The following is an 18,845-nucleotide window of genomic DNA, read 5'->3' as shown; positions in this document are numbered from 1 at the left end:
CCCTTCCCTACATGCCGCGTACAATTTCTGCACTGAATTAAGTACAGAAGCTGATAAAAACCTCACTAATATCTTTCATTTTCAAGGCATGGCTCAACAGATTAAGGAGAAGGAGAAAGGGATTTTAATATGAAGCAAGACTGACTTTGGCTTCTGGAGATCAGAGATGGTTTCCAGTGTAATATTCTAAGAGTGACAACAGCCAGATTCCAGCAAAGCAATTATTTAAGAAAGAAACTTAAGAGGGTCCAAGTTGGAAAAAACATAATAAATGTGGTCTTAACTGACAGACATCCTAGGGTTTCTCCAAGCAAAAGGGAAGTTTCAAGTTCTAGTTTCAAAGTGACAGTTTCTAAAACAACCATATTATTTTATGGACACATCCCCTTACCCCAAAGTACTATAAAGGTGTGGTGCCCCAGCTGCACGTGGCTTATTTGGAAAAACCTAGCAACAAGAAAATGGGATTTTCTGCTCAACACCTTCAGAGAGTTACACAAATTAGGTTTTTACCAAGGATGGACACTCAGCAATAAGAATATTGGTGGATTAGGCACTGATTAACTGGGGAAAAGCAGTTGACAGCCTCCCTGTGAAACTGTGACCAGGCTCAATTCAGTGCCACACTCCAGCAGCCTCAGCAATGCTCTAGAACAAGTAGCCTGAGAACAGCACTGAAATGCTTGTCTGGCTCAGAGCTGGAGTAGAGCAAGGGGCATTTGACACCTCCAAGACTTTGCCTGAATCATAGAATATTCTGAGTTGGAAGGAACATTAAAGACTCTAGTTCCAACACCCCTGTCATGGGTGGGGGCTGCTTCCACTAGACCAAGTTGCTCAGGCTCCCATTCAACCTTGGCTTCCAACATTTGTAAGGATGGGGCATCCACATTTCCTGTAGGTAACCTGTGCCAGTGCCTCAGCACTCTCAGAGGAAAGAATTTCTAAAATCTAAATCTAAATCTAAACCTACCCTCTTTCAGTCCAAAGCCATTCCCCTTTGTTCTAACACTACTGCATTTGTTAAAAGTCCTTCTCCACCTTTCCTGTAGCCCCCTTCAGGTACTGGAAGGTGCTATAAAATCCCTCAAGAGCCTTCTCTTCTCCAGGGTGGACTCTCTCCGACTGTCTTCATAGGAGAGGTGACTCCTGGGAGCTCCACCACCTCCTGTCAGGAGAGCTGAAGATGTTACTCCCTCCACATCAAAGCACAGCCTTGGGAATGCCCAAAGCAACAGCACCTCTGTCAGAGGAAGGGGCTGTAACCTCAGGGTTGTCCCGGCATAACCCAGCAGTGCTCCTGTCTCAGAATTTGTACATTCCTGTGTAATGCTCCTTTTCTCTGGCACCTTCCACATCTTCAAATTAAAAGTCCATTGACTCCCTCCACTTTGGATTGTCAAATCCTGCTCCACTGCTGACCCTGGAATGCTGAGAGATGGCACACTTCAGGGCACAGAGGGACTTCTGCCAGCATTAAAACAATACCATTTAAGGTATAAACACATAAATAGCATATTATAGTCTTCAATGTGCACTTGGGCATAAACAGCTTGGGGTATTTTAAGACCTTTCAGCTGCCCTGGATTACCATTCCCAGTCAGGAATATGATCTTTTCTTCTGCACTGCTCATCACCTCAGCATCTCCACCTCTATCTGAGTGAAATAGGAGTCAATGGAAAAACTCTTGCATCCTGCTTTCTTTCATTTTCATTTCATTTTCATTTTCATGACATTAAGAAGCCATGCACCCTATTTTATATGGGGCAGATCTCGTCATTCTGGTTATTTTTGTTCCAAGTTGAGAGTAAAGCTAAATAAATTACAGATATCAATTAGGCCCACAGAAACAAGAGGGTAAAACTTTTCCCACCTTATGTGGAAAACCCAATTCTTACCACATTTTTTTATTTTCTCAGACTCTTTAAACACAGCCATCATGATGAGTAGCATTAACATAGAATTCCTAATTTTTCAGAGTCAGTCCAAACCAACTGTGACTACACTTAAGTGATGGATAAATTTATAGTGTCTCTATGTGTTTCAACAAGAATGCTCACACTCAAAAATACAGGAAAATAAATAAAAGAGAAGTTGTTGGCCTTCAAAATATGAGTCTCTGCTCTTGGCTTCCAGCAAAGACAACTCACTACTGATATAGCAAGAAAGTAAAAAAAAATCTTCCTTGGCTATGGATTTTTTGATAATTCCCATCAATCTGCTACAGGGTGTTCTACGTATCTGCCTTTCCAGGCAGGACCTGGACACAATCCATGCAGAAAAAGTAACAGCAGCCAAACTCGCCATGTGAGGCAGGAAATTTGGGCTCACCTTTATTTTTGGAAATTTTCTGTTTGGGAAAGTCTCAGCTCTAAAATTCTGAGTTTCCCCATTTTTGTTTGTTTGAGGGAGGTGGTTTAACATACTGGCTTATTCTGGAATATTTGTGCAGGTCTAGGGAAACTATTTGGCTTATAGGATGACATGTCTAGATTTCAAAAAATCACTCTAGGGAGCCAAAGCAAGTTTCTCCACTGGTTTCATATGAACATAAAATATGGGTTAAAATCCCTGTTCAACTACAGTCCTTTGCCGTGGAACTCATCCCTTCAACTCCACATTCTGCCCTGGTTTGGGGAAGGAATAATAACATTTCAGGCAGGAGTAGTGTGAAAATAAATATATTAATGACCTGAAATACTCAGATATGATGGCAAAGGTTAAGCCAATGCCATAATTAGAAGGTAGACAGCTGGGACTGAAATGATCCTGCTGTGATTAATTACATGACATGGACAGAAAATAAATCCAATTTTGCAGGTCTTTGCAGGCAAATCTCCCAGTGGGAGGAAAAAAAAGTCAATTTAAAACATTGATTTCTCCACTATAATTGCTTTTTAGCATTTTAACACTCCACAGACCAACAAACAAAAGAGCCAGATTATTTTCCTCTCACCAAAATAACCTCTCCTGAAGCTCTGAAAAATTTGCACTGTGCATTCAGATTTGTCTTTAAATTTTACTTAAATTAAAAAAAAAGAAACCCCTCCACACAGCAAAACTGACATTTACAATAAAACACCTTTGCTGCTACAGAGCCAAGTCACAATGAGATGTTATGTTTAGTGCTCTGCCCTCCACCAGAGAAACTGGTGCTTACTAAGGTGCCAAGTCAATGGCACTCCATGAGACACTGAGAGGTTTCTCAGGAGAGTCTGAACATCTGCACCAAAACAAATTCCTCTCCCATCAGCTCCCCTTGCCCATCCCTCTAGCTCCATCACAGTATTAATTCCCAGCTCCTCCACAGGACAACTGCTTCCTGCCCTCACAGACAAGGATTTGATCCAGTGTTCTGAGGCATTCCCCAACCCTCTGCAAACACCTGAAGCCAGGTGTGCACCAGCACAGCGTTGCATCCTTTGCTGTTTCACCCATGTGAGCAGCCCTGGAGCTGCCTAATATTTAGGCAGGTAAGAGGTTCTCATCATCAGATGGAACTTCATCCTTGCATGTTATCACTTGTCCATCTGCTTTCATCTCCCATATGGAATTGTCTTTCCTACCTCATATATACATCCAAATTCCTCTGTTCCTTTTGCATTTATCTCATTTGCTGTTGTCTGTCTGTCTCAAAAGTAGCCCTGGCTACTTTTCCAACTACATATCACAATGTGGTATCCAGTGGTGTATGAGGACACACCAATTAGACTGTAGGGATAGAATGTATATATATATTTTTTTTTTTAACAGGCAGATTTAATTCATAAGAAAAAGGGTTTTTTTGCTTGGTCCATTCTTTAACAGAAAATATAATAATGTGCATTTACAGAATAAAAGCTCCGTGTAGCAAAAAATTACAAAAAATCAATCAGATGGTGCCTTGAAGGGGTGTGCAGGATTGTATTCCTGATTTAGAAGCTTGAGCTCTTACCTATTGTAACTATGAACAAGATCAAAAACACTCATATCCGTTGTGTTAACAAACTTGCACTGGACAGGCAGGAACTCTCCATCTGCTGAGCACTGTGGTGGGCTCTTCTCCCCAAACCCGTGCAGGATGCGACGATCTCGGATCTCGCAGTTCCCTGGGCCTAATCAGAAAAGAGGCAATGGTTATTTGTGTGGTAATTTCCCCCAGACAGCTGAATGGTCACCCTCTTGTTTAAAAGGGGGTTACACTGAGCAGGGACAATGAGGTCATCATCTTGTTTTTATGAAGAGTGGGGAATTGGACTCAATGATCTTATTGGTCCCTATTCACACCAAGCCTTTCAAACCCACAAACTCCATAATTTTGTTGAATATCACTTACACTGTGCTGGCTTTCCTCTTTGTCTGGTGCCATAAATCTCCATTCCCTCTGGATCTACACACCAGCACTGCCCCAGCTCCATGTCACACTGCACCTCATCGAAAGCCCCTGAATCCAGGCACTGAGGGATGTAGGAGATGCTGCTGCTGTTGATGTATCGGCTCACCAAGATCCTCTGCCTTTGCAGCTGGCAAAAGGACAAGCCTGGAGTATCAGAGAGGGGCACTGTTAGACAAAGGATCTTGTTGGGCACTGAATCATTTCTTGAGGCAACATCTGAGATCTGTCAGAATTACAAGTTCTAAGTTTGCCACACAGATGGCATGAGGACATTGATGGACTTAGGTTATGAAAATTGGTACAGAGAAGTCCACCACATATGGGGTTGAAGTTCTCCAACTCAAAAGCCATTACACTAAATCAATCTTTCATTCACAATTTCTCTTACTGGGACCTTCATAAATAGACATCCAGGTGTATCAGGTTTCCATGATAAGCCTTGAAGAAACTCCAGAATTTCCAATAGAAAGACCTAGCAAATTACCACAAATTAGAGTCCATCGAAGTCTGGAGCTAGCCATTTCTTGATTTCAGCAGTTCAAATGCAGATTTAAATGGTTCTTTACTCAGTCTGAGCCAAGATAGAAACTTTTTACTTACAAGATATGGGATATCCATTCTGCTTGCTGCCAGGAACCTCAACACCATTCTCATCTACACACCAACAGGAAAGACCATTCCTACTGCACTGCACTGTCCTGAAGAAGATCACAAGTAACATTTTATTCTGTGTGTGTAGAGTCCTCAGTCAGACATAAAAAAACCCATAAAGCAAACCAAACCACATCAAATACTTCAAAGTCACAAATAATGAAACTGGAAAGAGCTGCATTTCTGGTGATTCTGATCAGTGGGAACCCATTCTAGTAATTTTCTGAACTCTTCAGGAATTGCAGATATGTGAATTGAAGTCATTGAGGAAGCAAGCAGGTTGGATAGAACCCTAATTCTTATTGTCTGAAATTCACCAAACACTTTGGGACAGTTTCAAGGGCAAATCTAGAATGATCACAGCTGCCACCAGAGGCAATAAAAAGATAATAGAGAAATTACAATCTGTACTTAGCCTCAGTTTTAACTTGTTAGCTTCTTGCACCTTCAAGCAACATGCTGCTCTTTAAATCACTGTTCTCTGTGTGCTTTTTAATTCCTTCACTGCCTTTAGAAGGAAACATGACTGTGCCACTGACCAGGGTGGATAAATTCTCAGTCTCTTGGCTGAGCTGTGCCAGCTGGCACACACATTCACCTATGAGCACGTGTAGGAAGACAGCAAAGTGCATTGCAATGCAAACTGCACCAAGTATTTGACATGCAAATAATGCTGCCAAGATTAGCCTGTTAATCTCAGACCTCTTAACTCAGAGATTACTTCCCATAACAGGGAATTCATCTGGGAGAGGTTGGTTCTGCAACATGGCTCAGTGAAGTCCCTTCAAGTCTCTTGCACCCCTCATCCTCCAGTCCTTTGATACAGTGGCTCTTCAAGACAGGCTAAAACTTTCATTAGCAATGAAAGGTCACATCATATGGCAGGACATGAATAGCAGGGATGAATTACCTGAACTGGCCATCCTCTGAGCACTGAGGAACATAGGCTTCTCCTGCTGCAAAAGCCTCTTCTCTCTGAAGCTCACATGGACGCAACGGCTGGGAGTCAGTCTGATACTCTGAAAACAGCAAGGAGATAAACACCTAAGGAGGGTCTCACCACAAACCCATTCTTATGAAAACCCTGTTCATGCCAGTGCTGCAGCTGAACAGTTTCAGGGGTTCTCCCTGGATGTTTTCCCCTTGTTTCTGTGCATTCTGAGTGGGACAGCACAGGGAGGTACTGAACAAACCTGCTGCTCTGCCAGCTGCAGGATGAGCCCATGATGGAGATGATCATGAAACCCTTTCCCAGGCCTGTGTTTAGTTAGTCTCAGCTCTGTTCTGTACTGGCCTGGCTATAATTTTCTAGTACTTGGGGTTCTTTACTTAGCTGTGCCTATGACCACAAAAGAGCCCTTTGCATAGCCACACACACCACTATTAAATTTTCTGAGTAATTATCCTTTACTGAAGTTAAGTCACTTGATATTTCACCAAAAGGAGAGTATTTCTTCTTAATCTCATAAAGGATTTTAAAATAAAAAATTTCTAGCAGTAGCATCAGACTAATTCATATTAGGAGCACTCTCAGTTTTCAATGGGGCAAATTATCAACTACTGAAACCACCTGGCAGATTTTTAATTATTCAAAGCTGCACTAGCTACTCTTTTAGATGTAGAATGTAGAATGATGAAATACAGTAAGTTCTTTTTTACAGAGCAGATTAGTTGATCTGACAAAATCTGATGAATGTAATCTTCTTAATACCATGGATTAGTTTATAAAAATACAGCAAACAAACCCCCAGGTACAGCAATTTAGTCCAAATGTTTGCTTAAGCCAGTTTTGGTCTGAGCATGATCACACACTGTATTGTAAATACATCATAAGTATTCTGAATGCTTTTCAGCCTGAAATAATTTGCAACTCGGGGAACTTCTACAGCTGCAGACCGTTCCTGTGCTTCTAATGCTTCTCAATCATATTTGTTTCTTAAATTTTTACTGTGTCCCCTTAAAGCCATGTGAAAATTTTCATGAGATTGCAAAATTTCAAGTGATCTCATCTACAGACAATGTCACATAGGCAAAGCTCCCCATTTTCACCTCAAACATCAGCTGCTTTGGGATGTGTGGAGATCCCTATGTACAGTGCTAGAGAGGATCTACCAAGACATCTGAGTTAAATGACTAATTAATTCAGTGATTCAAATCACTGATTGTGCAGGACTATCAAACTCAGTCCAAAGAACTGGGGGCTCAGCTAGCACTCACACTCTCCAATATCTTTAGGTTCAAGCCTAAATTAGACAATGGCACCTACAAGTAGAAGATGTGATTGAGGAACTTCACAACCCTGCAGCAGCACCTCTTCTTACCTGTGTTGCTTCTCCAGCCCTTGAGAAAACATTTTTTTTCCACCTAAAATTCAGGTGTACAAACTTGGGTAAGCCTGACCACCTAAAGATCCTGATAGTTTAGTATTCAACCAGGAGCCCAGCCTTAGTTTGCACAGTACACAACAACCTGCTAAATTTTCAGAGTGCAAGATTCAAGATCGTTATAATACTTCATTAGGACAACACACAGAGCAGCACAAAGATCAGTCACCCTTAGACACAGGCAAAGGAAAAGGACAGGTGTACTTACCAAATATATTGGCTGCTGCTATGCTAATAAAGCAACAGAGGGTGCAAAATGGGACAGAGCCCATCTTGCAATGGGAGAGCCCCATCCCCTCCTGTCTCTGAGGCAGCTCTGTGCACCCCACAGGGCATTTGCTGCCCTTTTATAGCACCCATCATGGGGATGGGTTCACTTCTGTGCTGCTGGCTGGGCACAGAATTGGCTGAGTGACGCACACGATGCATCTGAGCAAACTGCAAGAGGCCCCTTCAGCTGGAACTGCCCTCCTGGCTCCCCTGAGCCAGCTCTCATCCCCACTCCAGGGAGCACAACCAGGCCAAGTGGCAGCACGCACAGTGGGTGGCAGGGAACTCAGTTATTCCAAGTAAATTGAGGATATTTGCCTGACCCTGGGCAGAGCTCTGGCTCTCACCTGCCCCAGGGCGAAGCCAGGCTTTGTTCTACCTAGTGGAATTGCACAGTTTTGTATTCCCAGCGGGCTGAGCCTGCTAAGGGACAGACCAGAGTGAGACCTCTGGCTGCTGCACATTAGGAGTGAATATAACTCATAATGCGGTTTTTTTACTAGTGGAAAACAGGATGGATGCACCTCACAGGCTAAAGTGAATTGAGGATCAGTCAATCACATTCCATCTTTTGATTTCACTCCCACTTGCACCATGCACTTTAACACAGCCGAGTATCTGACAGGCACAGCTTCACTTCTTGGGCTTCATCCTCTGGGTGTAAGAAAAATATGACCATGAAGCTTCTTAAGTTAAGCTTTTTGGTACTAATTAGATACAAGATCCTCAACATAAAACATACGAGAAATATTTCATTGGTTCTGGAATTTCACTTGTTAATTGGCCACTTCTTGTAACTGTGAGTCAGCACTTACTTGCACTAGGAATTATGAGAACTCACCCTCACTTGTAACAAAGGTGGTTGGATAAATAAGCCCCAAATCATTACTTAAATAATAACAGCACATCTTTGAAGCTGGATTTAACTCGATTTCAAGAAAAAGTGAGAGCAGCACTCCTGTTTGTGATTCATGGATACTAGATAGCCTTAGAAACAACTCTGCTGATACTCTCCCACAGACTAAGATCATGACAACAATGATCCAGCATCCATCTGTGCTGGCTGTAGACCACTGCCATGCCACAGTGTTCAATGGATATGGTAAATATGATCTCCAAGAGCAGCACAAGCTTCTTTTAGCATGACTAAGATTTTAAAAATGAGTGGGACTGTATCTGCTCAAGTCCAGAATAGGTTGCTTGAACATAAATTCCAAAGTTAACAGTCTACAGAAAGATCAAGCTAGGAAAAAATGAAGAACATGTCTAGCATAGATGACAGATCAAAAAAAGGCATAAAGAGCCGTAAAGATGACAAATTCTGTAACAGCCCTGATCAAGCAGGCACAGAAATAAACTGAATTTCTGGATTAGCACAGTATTTGTAAGGAAACATCCATGAAGAGTGAAAGAATCAGATTAAATAACTGAATTAGCACCAGCATGGCTAAATCAGGAAAGAAGAAAAGTTTGACCATACTTCTGACCCAAGGCTGCTTCAAGAGCCTCAGATTTGTGTCTAAGCCCCACACAGGAGAGTGACAAGAGAGAGCCCAGCCCAGTGCCACAGACAGGCTCTGCAGAGGCAGCAGGCTTGGTGCTGGCAGGTCCTGTGATGTGTCCAAGCCAAAGAAACATCTCCAGCATGTGTGGGGCTCTGTGTGTGATACTGATTTAGCCCAGTGTTCTGAAGTTATTAGAAAAGTGTCATTGAGGTTCCTTGCACAGCAAATGGGGAGAGAAGCTTATTAAGGTTGCCATTCACTTTCCTTCTTTATTCTTTGCTATAAAAGACTGATAAATGGAGGAAGGCATACAGGAAAGTATGAAGCTATTATTATTAGACAGAAGCACAAACTCTATGAAGCAGATCTATCTATGTATTGCTGAGTCCCAAGATGATGTTTATTTCCTCCAGAAACACTCAAAAAACAACCTATGAACTACTCGAGTTGGGAAGAACAGCCAAGTCTTGAAAGTCTCTTAAAAAACTAAGAAACTAAGTGAGAAAAGGAATTTTGGCAGTTGGTATTACTCAACTTGCGTCAAACCAAGGTGGGCATCTTGGTTCATGAATGTTCAAGGGGATGCGAGAGCCCATGGATTAAAAAGAGAAAAAGTTGTTTACAAAGCATTGTGTAGAATTCACATTCATCAGGGAAAAAGAGGCACTTGTCTATCTATGGCTGGTCAAATACAAAGAAAATCCTTGCATAACCTTCAGTGAAGGGACAATGGTATTGACCTTTATTTTTAGCACCTGAGAAAAGATGGAGTAGCACCTTAAATTAGCTCACCAAAGAAGAGCAGAACAACAGTAAGTAGAAAAGGTCTCTGTGGCCAATGCAGCCTTAAAACTATCATGTCTTCAAAATCGTTGCTCTAATGCTGGAAATGAGTGTTTTGTTTTGTTTTGTTGTACCTACTGGCAAAAGCTACTCAATCTATACTACAGACTACAACTGCTGGGGCAAAGACAAAGGTCAGTGGGATGAGACACAGCAATCACAAACCTCAAAGAAGTTTATTCACTGTTCCAGTTTTGCATACACTTTCTTAGCAGAAGAGACAGTTTGTGCAACTGCAATTTTACATATTGAAAGGCCCAGGGATAAAAGAGTCATGTATATAAATACACAGACACCTGTACCCACAGAAAAGTTACTCTTACCCCATTCAAATTTGAGCCTGAAAAGTCAATCTTAGTTTAAAAAAAGAACTGGAGGGAGTTTCCCAAATGAGGCAGCAAATTGGAAGCAAAAGTGTTAAGAAAACATTGTGAAATTATGCTTACATCAACCAGTTCATTCATTTCAAATGATAAATTGTTTTTCTGTGTTAAATAAAGCACCAATGTTGGACAATGCTCTCACACATTGTAAGAAAGCTACATAAAAAAAGGCTTTTGTAAGTTTTGTAAAAAACCTTTTTTGTAAGGTTTACATTTAACACATTTCCTCCCAAGACCTTGTGAAGCACTTATCTGTATCATCTCTGATTAAGACCTCATGTGATGTAAAATTTAAAAACTACAAGATGACAGTCCCAGATAATGCACTTTTCAGTGTATTCACTTTGTATGTGACATATTCTTCAAATTTACAGAACAATAGGGAACTTTCAGTCATTTCCATGCTAAACTTGGCTAGATGAGAAAAGTGGGCACAGGACTTGTCAAATTTTAAATTACAACTTACCATTTGGAAAAGTGCCTTTGGTGACAGAAGAATCTAAAGAAGCCTATGTGAAATATTTGAATTTGCATTTATCCCTGTAGGAATTGACCATTTTTAAGACAAATAAAATTACATTTTTTTCTTACTTATTCATTGAAAATATCAGAATTTTCCTCAATCCAATAGTATCACAGTGATTCCAGGTAGAAAAATAGGTATGCAGGAGCCAGGTCTGCAAACACAGAGACAACACAGGATTTGCAACTTGAATCGATTCAATATTTGACAAAAAAACGCTGAGGCAGTGAGAAAAGTCACCACCAGTCACAGGACAGCAAGAAAGTGCCAAAGTCTTGGTGCTGGTGAGACAAAACTGCTTTGGGTCTTTTCAATAATGCAGTATTTAACCTTCTCTGAACTAAGGGCAATGGTTCAGAGACAGTGGCGTCAGAAAGGAAGTTCAAGGACAAACACAGCTCCTGCCACACAACAAAGCTGTGAATTCTGTAAGCCACCAATGAAAAAGATGGATTAAACTTGATGAGTCCATCTCTGAAAAGTGACTGATATAACTAATGTACCTAAACATTTTGGTAAAGGAACCCTCAGATTGCCAGAAGTGAAAGACATTCAGAAACAAGGTAATTTGCACAGATATTTCATAGCATGTTTGTACAGATCTGACATCCTATTTCTGCTGCAGACAAGACTCTGGGCTGGCCAGACAGTTGGTCTGACTCAGGAAACCTCTTCTTCAAAAAGTCTGCTAATTCAAAAAAGTGTTTCGCTATGTTGCTTCAAGCCTGTATCTGGTCTTGTATCTTAACTTTGAGAGCCTGCTTTGAGACTGTCCCTTCAACAATGATTAAAATGTTTCAGAATTAAAATTTTAAAATTCATTATTTATTATTGTAGCTACATTTCTGTGAATGAAAAAATTTTTCTATGTCAGTAACTTACTGAGATTCTGTCCAATTTTATTCATCTGCTGCTTATCACATGTGCCCTTGTCTACAGGATTTCTAAGAGAGGAACTTCTTTAGCATTGTTGGCTTATTTGTTCTCTACCACAGTAGTGTCCTGGACAACTTGTGGATGATATTAAAATAAATGACTAAAAGTTAAAATTACTTTGTAATGACATTCTACAAAGGCACATGTCTGCCCACAAGAAGAGATTACATCACTGTGAACACAGTGTTAAAAGACATTTACTGTAAAGAATAAAGTGAGTGCATTGCAAAACTCCAACCCTGAAACTCTTAAAATACAAAAACAGTTCAAGAACAGAAATATCTTCTAATTACTTTGTCACATACATTAAGTAATTCAGTACTGTAAATAATTTACTTGTATCATTTGCCTACAGGCTAAAACACAACTGAAGACTCCCTCAAGCCTTGCAATGTAGAAAGCTGAGTATCAATGACTGCACATAACCTAAGGAAAACAGGCTAAATGTGCAACTGAAGATTCCCTAATGCTTTAAAACATATGCAAACAACCACTATCTCACCAGAAGTCCATGGAAAGGGAGCCCAGGCACGTAACAATCTCAACAGACCTTTATTGTGAGTATTAGAATGCAGTCAACATTATTGCTATTATAAAAAACAAATCACAGAAGGAAGTATTTTGCTTCTCTCACAGAAGATTTAATCATAGTGCAGTGCTGCCTCTCTCAGAGTCTTTAGTGACAATACACTGATGCACATGGCTACAGCTGAACACAGGAGGCTTGGCCAGTTTTCAGGAAAGGAAGACAGCTGTTTGAAGCAAATAGCAATTGAACTAGCTTTAGTTATCCCACCCACAGAGTAAGGGAAGGGAACTTCTCTCCTGAATGATTTTTCATGCTAGTTCATTTTCTCCACATGGTCTCAAATTTTTCATTTGGGTTGTTCAGGCTGGTGCAGAATGGCTGCCAAATGCACAATCTGCACTTGGTGCAGTGTATTTTCACCATCGTTACATGCTCTGTATTTGTTTTCCATATACAAACAGATATACACATAGTGTATAATATTTATTGCTAAAGACAGACCCCCACACCCAGTGCCCAGGACATAACAAAGTATAATAGAAACCATTACTGAAGCATTTCAAACAGCCTCTGCAAAATCCTCACCTAAAGCCATATGCAATCAGTATAACAGAAAAAAATTGTGAGCTAATAAAATGTGAGAATAGCAATGGGCATTTCAAAAGTGATTAAGTCTGACTTTAATAAGCACTCCAAAATTAAGGTGCATATACTGAAACATTTTTAAGCAGTAGAGCAGAAACCTATAGTTCCAGTGTTCTAAACAATCCTGCTTGCAAATGAATGGCATCATTGCACACACCCCCTTTACACATCAGCACCTCCACAGAGCTACTAATAGGGCAAGGCAGCCTGACTGCTCTTTTGGCTGGGAAGGCCCTGCCTGCAGTTCTGCCCATCCTCCACTTGTTTCTACACCAAGCTCCAGTTCAGTTCAGGATCTGTTTTGTGCCTTTAGAGTTCCAGTGAAGAAAAATGGTTACAGCTTCCCTTTATATACAAAGGAAAAATAGTGTGGTTTACAACATCAAATACTTTTATAATTTTACTGTTTTAATGTTCCAATGACTCCTTTGCATCCCAGCCCTCTAGTTCGGTAAGGAGTACCAACAGTGGAGCTGGAGCCCAACAGTGCCAGAGGGGTTTTACTATAATATTAATTCAAGTCTTGTTAAGTTAGAAGCCAGATGGGAGTAGAGGAAGATCACCAATTGCACAAGACAGAAGAGGCTTACTTAAGAAAGGCATCAAAAACACCTGGAGATTTTGACTATGGTGCACATACTCCAACTGTACACAAGTCCCAGGATACTCTGGAGGCTGTGGACACAAGAGCCAAAGAGGCCTCTCCCCATGACTGCTTCCCACAGCAGCCAGGAAGAACTGGGCATGAGAACAGAGATGTGACACCCTCCAGGCACCTGAGAAGCCAGAGTGCAGAAAGCTGAAGAATGAAAGGAGAAAAAGATGCAAGCTGCAGAATGAACAGATGAGCACATATAGAAGCTCAGAGATAAAATTAAGAGAGACAGGTGGCTGTCAGCCATACAAAATTACTGCATCTATGGAAGAATAGTTTCAATTCTTTGCCACCCAGCAAATACAGGATATCTATCAGAAAATTACAACCCATCTTCTTTGTCTATTTGAGGGAAAATTACAGGCTTCTACCACTGTAAACCACTCCACAGCTGAAAAAGATCTATGCATCTAAGGTCAGACTATCCAAAATATGGGCACTATTCAACCTACAGCTACCCAAGAAAAGGGTTAACAGGAAGCATCTTCCAACCCATTCCCTGTGATATGACCTGAAGTATGTCCATTTTCCATCCAGAACGTGGCAGCCCCATCATATCATACCAGATCACAGCACCAACACCACATTTCATTTGTGACTGCAGTACTGCTGTCCTGCCATCTCTGCAACTGAAACACAGAATTCCTGACATAGGAATGGTTGCAAGTAGGAGCAGACTTTGAAATGAAATCACCCTGATACCACCATTAAAAAAAACTAACATGCAAACCTCTAACTAAACCTCAGACAAAAAGTTAGGCATTCAAAGGCTCCAAAAGTTTGCCATTTAGCTCTGTGAAATCACAAGAGGCTTTTGTAAATGGCATTTCCCCTTTGTCTATTACAATTTAGAATTCCTATTCAGTGACAAAAGGCTGCAAGTTGAATTATGCCTCTCTATGCACACCTATCAAACAGTCCTTACATTGCCATATACTATTTTTTCCTCAGAGGTGGTCTGTCCCGTTCAGCAAACAATGCAGTCACAATTCACACCCCAATAAATTATGTTGCAAATAGACCAAAGTGTACATCCCTGGCTTATTTAGAGAGGAAGCAGGAAGACAGATGGAAAATTATGCCTAGAGGAGTAAGATTCTCTTGATAAGGCCAACTAGGAAGAAATACTGGTAAGAGCCAGATCACACTGGGATTGACTGGCACATGAGCAAAGCAATCAACGGTAAGTTACATTCTGTGCAAAACACTTAGCATTTTTATGGCACTTGACTTGTGTTTAAAAGAAAAACCTCAAAAGCATCCCAAACCTTTGAATACTTGAGAAACGGGGTTCGGAAACTAATGTCCACATGTTACAGACCAGCACCACGACTTGAGAAAGCAAACTCAGACAAGTTTGTGAAACACTGGAGCAGGACACAATGCATCATACATAGCATGGTCCGTACGGACACCGAGATTGTATTTCTTAGAAGATATGAATGATTGCAGGAATTTTTATAATATACGACTACACAATGAACATAAAAAAAATACTGAACAGATTGTTTTTGTAAGCACAGTCCATCCTGAACAAGGCAAGATCTTGAGGAGTAAAATTACATATTTGTGTAAATTAAGAGGCCATTACACATACAAACAGAAGACACATTAAAGCTGCAAGGGCAACTTCAACTTTGACCTTAGGATTTCCTTTTCAGGATACCATTCCTCCATCTCTGTAGTAAGAATAAAACCTCTGTCCTCCCCCCTGAACTTTCCAAGTCCACCTCCACCTTCAGTAACATTTACAATTATATTACATCACACACATGCACACACATTGCATAATATTGCTACAGTGTATGCTGCATAAATTCTGTAAATACACTCCACTTTGTTTCAAAGTAATCTGGATTTACACTTCTCTTATACAGTACCCACAGTACCACATTCAAGGATATGCAGCAAGTGAATAGTCTATAAAAACGTCTCACATATCCAAAAGCAAGTAGGTCACTCAACTATTCATGTTTGAAGCAGTTCTTTAAGCATCATCTATATAACACAGTATTTATTAACAGTTGCTATAAAATGTCAACAACTCCACAGCTCTAGTGTTCTTTCTCCATTATGGAGTTGCCAATCATTCCATAATTCCATGTTATCATGCAGCTCTGTGATGTCTCCTACAAGCTTGATGTGGGAAGACTTTTTACGTAGCAACTGCTCTGTAACAGGGGTTTACATTTTGCTTTGGCCATCAGGAGTGATAACTCACTTCAGGTATGACAGACAGAGAGGAAAGGTCAGGGTAGGTTTACTTTAGCAATGAACCAGCCACGCTGCTTTCATTCTCAATAATGGTTTTATCATGAAAGTTCAATGCACTGGTTGCAAAGTCTTTCCCAGATAATCCATCTTTGGCACGTTTTTCAGTTGTATGCATCCTTAAAAGGCATTCCAAGATTTTTTGATGGTCTGTACATAATAACAATCACTTCTTTTTAACATTTGTATGTAGATTAGGAAGAAAAGTGGAAAATGTAGAGTATGCAGAATAGTTTTAATAAACAGTTTTACATACAGTACCTTACATATAGAACAGTGTGTTTGCAAATTTAAATAATTTTTGAATGTACAGTGGCTTGTACTCTTATCAAAAGGTAAATTCAAGTTTACTGTCTATCGGTTCTAAAATGCATTTATACAGATAACTAGAACTGATAAACAGACATGAGGCATAAAATGTTCAAGTATCTTAATGTCCTCAGTTAAATAGCCTCCTTTTAACAGTCATATTTTACAAATTTCAAAACCTGTACATACATTATTTTCAATTTTAGAAACTGCTTGTTAAAAGGTAATATGAACCACCAATTCTTGTAGTCTGTGGTAACAAAACTAGACATGTGTAAATAGAAATGTGTATGGTATGTTTATATGTACATGTAGCTAGACACATATACATACAGACAGAGACATGGATATAGCACTGGGTACAGTGGCAACTTATCAGCACAGGAAAAGTCCTGGGCTCAAAATCCAGCAAGAGCTAACAGAGCAAGTAGGTTGCCTTTGGTTTCAAGACATTTCATTCAATGAAGCTGAAATTTTTTATAAAACAACTTGGATAAGGTATCTTGTGATTTTTGCCTCTAATGGTTTAGAATTTCCACAGCCACAGACAGTTTTGCTGCTCTTGGCATTCCTCATTCCCACTGAGGATGGTGAAGTTTTCAGAGGGCCAACATCAGAATAGCTACCCAGGACAAAAATTGTACCTTGATTCCTGAACTGCTATAGAACATAAAAAAATATAAACTAGATAAAATTTTGGATGGACTGCTGGCACTGAGTTGGAAAAAACCTTCGCCTAAGTCATAATTAAACTCTCATCCCAGTGATTTTAATATTATTTGGCACATCTGACCACTATTTTCCACTTCTGTTTTAAAGAAGCCTAGGGGTGCTGTTCTAGGGATTTCTACTTAAAAAAATACTTTAAAAGAGAGACCATGACAAGTAGATTTTTTCAAAAATCAAAGCTAGTATGTTTGCTTTCCTGAACACTCATAAGAGAAAGAAATAATCTAAAAACCTTCCTTGTAGAGAAGATACAGCTCTCTCTGTATCTATCTTTGCCTAGCAAGACAAGAGGATTGCATTTTTAGTCAGCTGAATTCTGCTAATTTAGAGATGTGTGTCAAGGGTTTCAAAATAGTAGCACTGCGCTTCGAAGAGCTTTTTTTTGTTGAATTTTCTTGTATCTGGGGATTTATTGTTCAACATGTTAAAATCCTGAGAAATCATCATTTCTCAGGATATTATATATATTTTTGAAGCCTGGACATTGAATATTCATATTTTCAATAATACAGATTTCTGACTCTAAAATTCCTCTTTTCTTTCTAAAGCTTCAGCCTATTCATGTAATCAGCAAAGAACCAGATAAATGCTCAGCTTTTTGCTGTCTTCCTGTCAGTCTTGTGGCTAATAAGAAAATTCACTGTAAAGAACCTATTTTTACTTCTATATTCTTCCTTTTGTCATACAGAGCAAAGCGTTGCTATTTGCTGGACTTTTCCCATGTCGATTAAGAGCTGTTTGATACGTCTCTTGAGCTGGGGCAATCTTGCCAGAGGATCTGGTGGTTCCAGTTCTCCAGTGAAATCAAGCCAGCTTTCTAAAACTACAGAAGGGAAAGGAAGAAGTTGATTAGAGTAACTCTTTGAGAAACAGTTTCCATAAAAATTAAACTTTTCTTTCTTACTTTGTCTTTCAAAAAAAGGGAAAATACACTGAGGCTGTGATTTTTATGCAATAGAAGAAATTTTGTTATGAAACAGCAACTAATTCCATTTTTCTCTTGAACAATCAAATCTTCTGATTTGATTGTTGCTGCAAAAAGGTATCTGGGAGTAAATGTTACCCTTGGCTCACAATTTACCCTCTCCACACATAAAAACAACTTCAGTTCATGGTCTGCTCTGACAGTTCTGGAACAGAAAATACAACCCTTAAACACAAGGCTTGCTTCTGCCACTTTAACAGGATCCTATGGACAAGGCCCAGATTACAGGATGTTTTTCCAATCTTCAACAAATGTTTTCAAGGAATTCCTCTGCTTGCAGAAACAGAGAAGGGGAAAGGTCAACCCTATTAGTTTAGAAACATTGTGTCTAGGAAAAGCAGAGCTACTGGAAGCAAAACTGCAAATAGAAATAAGACAACTTTATTTGTTAAAAAATTAATTAAGGAGTCCCTAAGATTAGACTACAAGCTCCCTTAGTTACTAGTTTCTATGACTGGCAAGTCACAGACACTTACGTGCTGCAATATTCTCAAACAATTTAACTTCACTCAAGTTTTCAATGAAGACTGAATGTCTTAATGAAACCACTTGCTTACTAATAATAAAAACCCAAAGTTGAATAAAGTACAATAAACATTTTTTTTCTCTAAATATTGTCAATTACTAGAACTATCAGGCAAAAATTGCTCCAGGTGTAGAAAAAGCCATCAACTTTATACTTCATATCTGGAAGACTAGACAAATTATCCAAGCTTTCTGAAATCTGAGCCTGAGCTCAGGGGTTCTACATGGTTAATCTACTTTATTGGGCATTGAAAACTTGAGGAAGGTTTGGGGATATCAAGGGTAGAAGCTCTGCTTATAATTCTGGGAACCAAATTTGAACAGAA

General features: G+C 39.9%; 2 protein-coding genes across 15 annotated transcripts in view; both read right to left on the bottom strand.

The window, feature by feature from the left end:
• The window catches only part of TG (thyroglobulin), a 148,540-nt gene extending 138,346 nt beyond the window's left edge, over positions 1 to 10,194 (bottom strand). Inside the window, exons 1-5 of the mRNA XM_077781935.2 lie at positions 7,620 to 10,194; positions 5,938 to 6,046; positions 4,977 to 5,074; positions 4,317 to 4,520; positions 3,936 to 4,095 (exon numbers count right to left, since the gene is read on the bottom strand). Coding sequence (XP_077638061.2) covers positions 3,936 to 4,095; positions 4,317 to 4,520; positions 4,977 to 5,074; positions 5,938 to 6,046; positions 7,620 to 7,704 — 656 coding nt within the window. The 5' untranslated portion in view covers positions 7,705 to 10,194. The remainder of the gene's footprint in view (positions 1 to 3,935; positions 4,096 to 4,316; positions 4,521 to 4,976; positions 5,075 to 5,937; positions 6,047 to 7,619) is intronic.
• A 2,206-nt stretch (positions 10,195 to 12,400) lies between these two features.
• PHF20L1 (PHD finger protein 20 like 1) overlaps positions 12,401 to 18,845 on the bottom strand; it is a 55,920-nt gene continuing 49,475 nt past the window's right edge. For all 14 annotated transcript variants that reach the window (XM_077781955.2, XM_085573970.1, XM_085573972.1 and 11 more), the window contains one exon: positions 12,401 to 17,832. In XM_077781955.2, the coding sequence (XP_077638081.1) occupies positions 17,690 to 17,832 (143 nt within the window). In that variant the 3' untranslated portion in view covers positions 12,401 to 17,689. The remainder of the gene's footprint in view (positions 17,833 to 18,845) is intronic.

Source organism: Lonchura striata, chromosome 2 (assembly GCF_050655825.1).
Source record: "Lonchura striata isolate lonStrDom1 chromosome 2, ASM5065582v1, whole genome shotgun sequence".
NCBI lineage: Eukaryota > Metazoa > Chordata > Aves > Passeriformes > Estrildidae > Lonchura > Lonchura striata.
The sequence above is the reverse complement of the archived record's forward strand: the minus strand, read 5'-3'. Positions and strand labels throughout refer to the sequence as shown.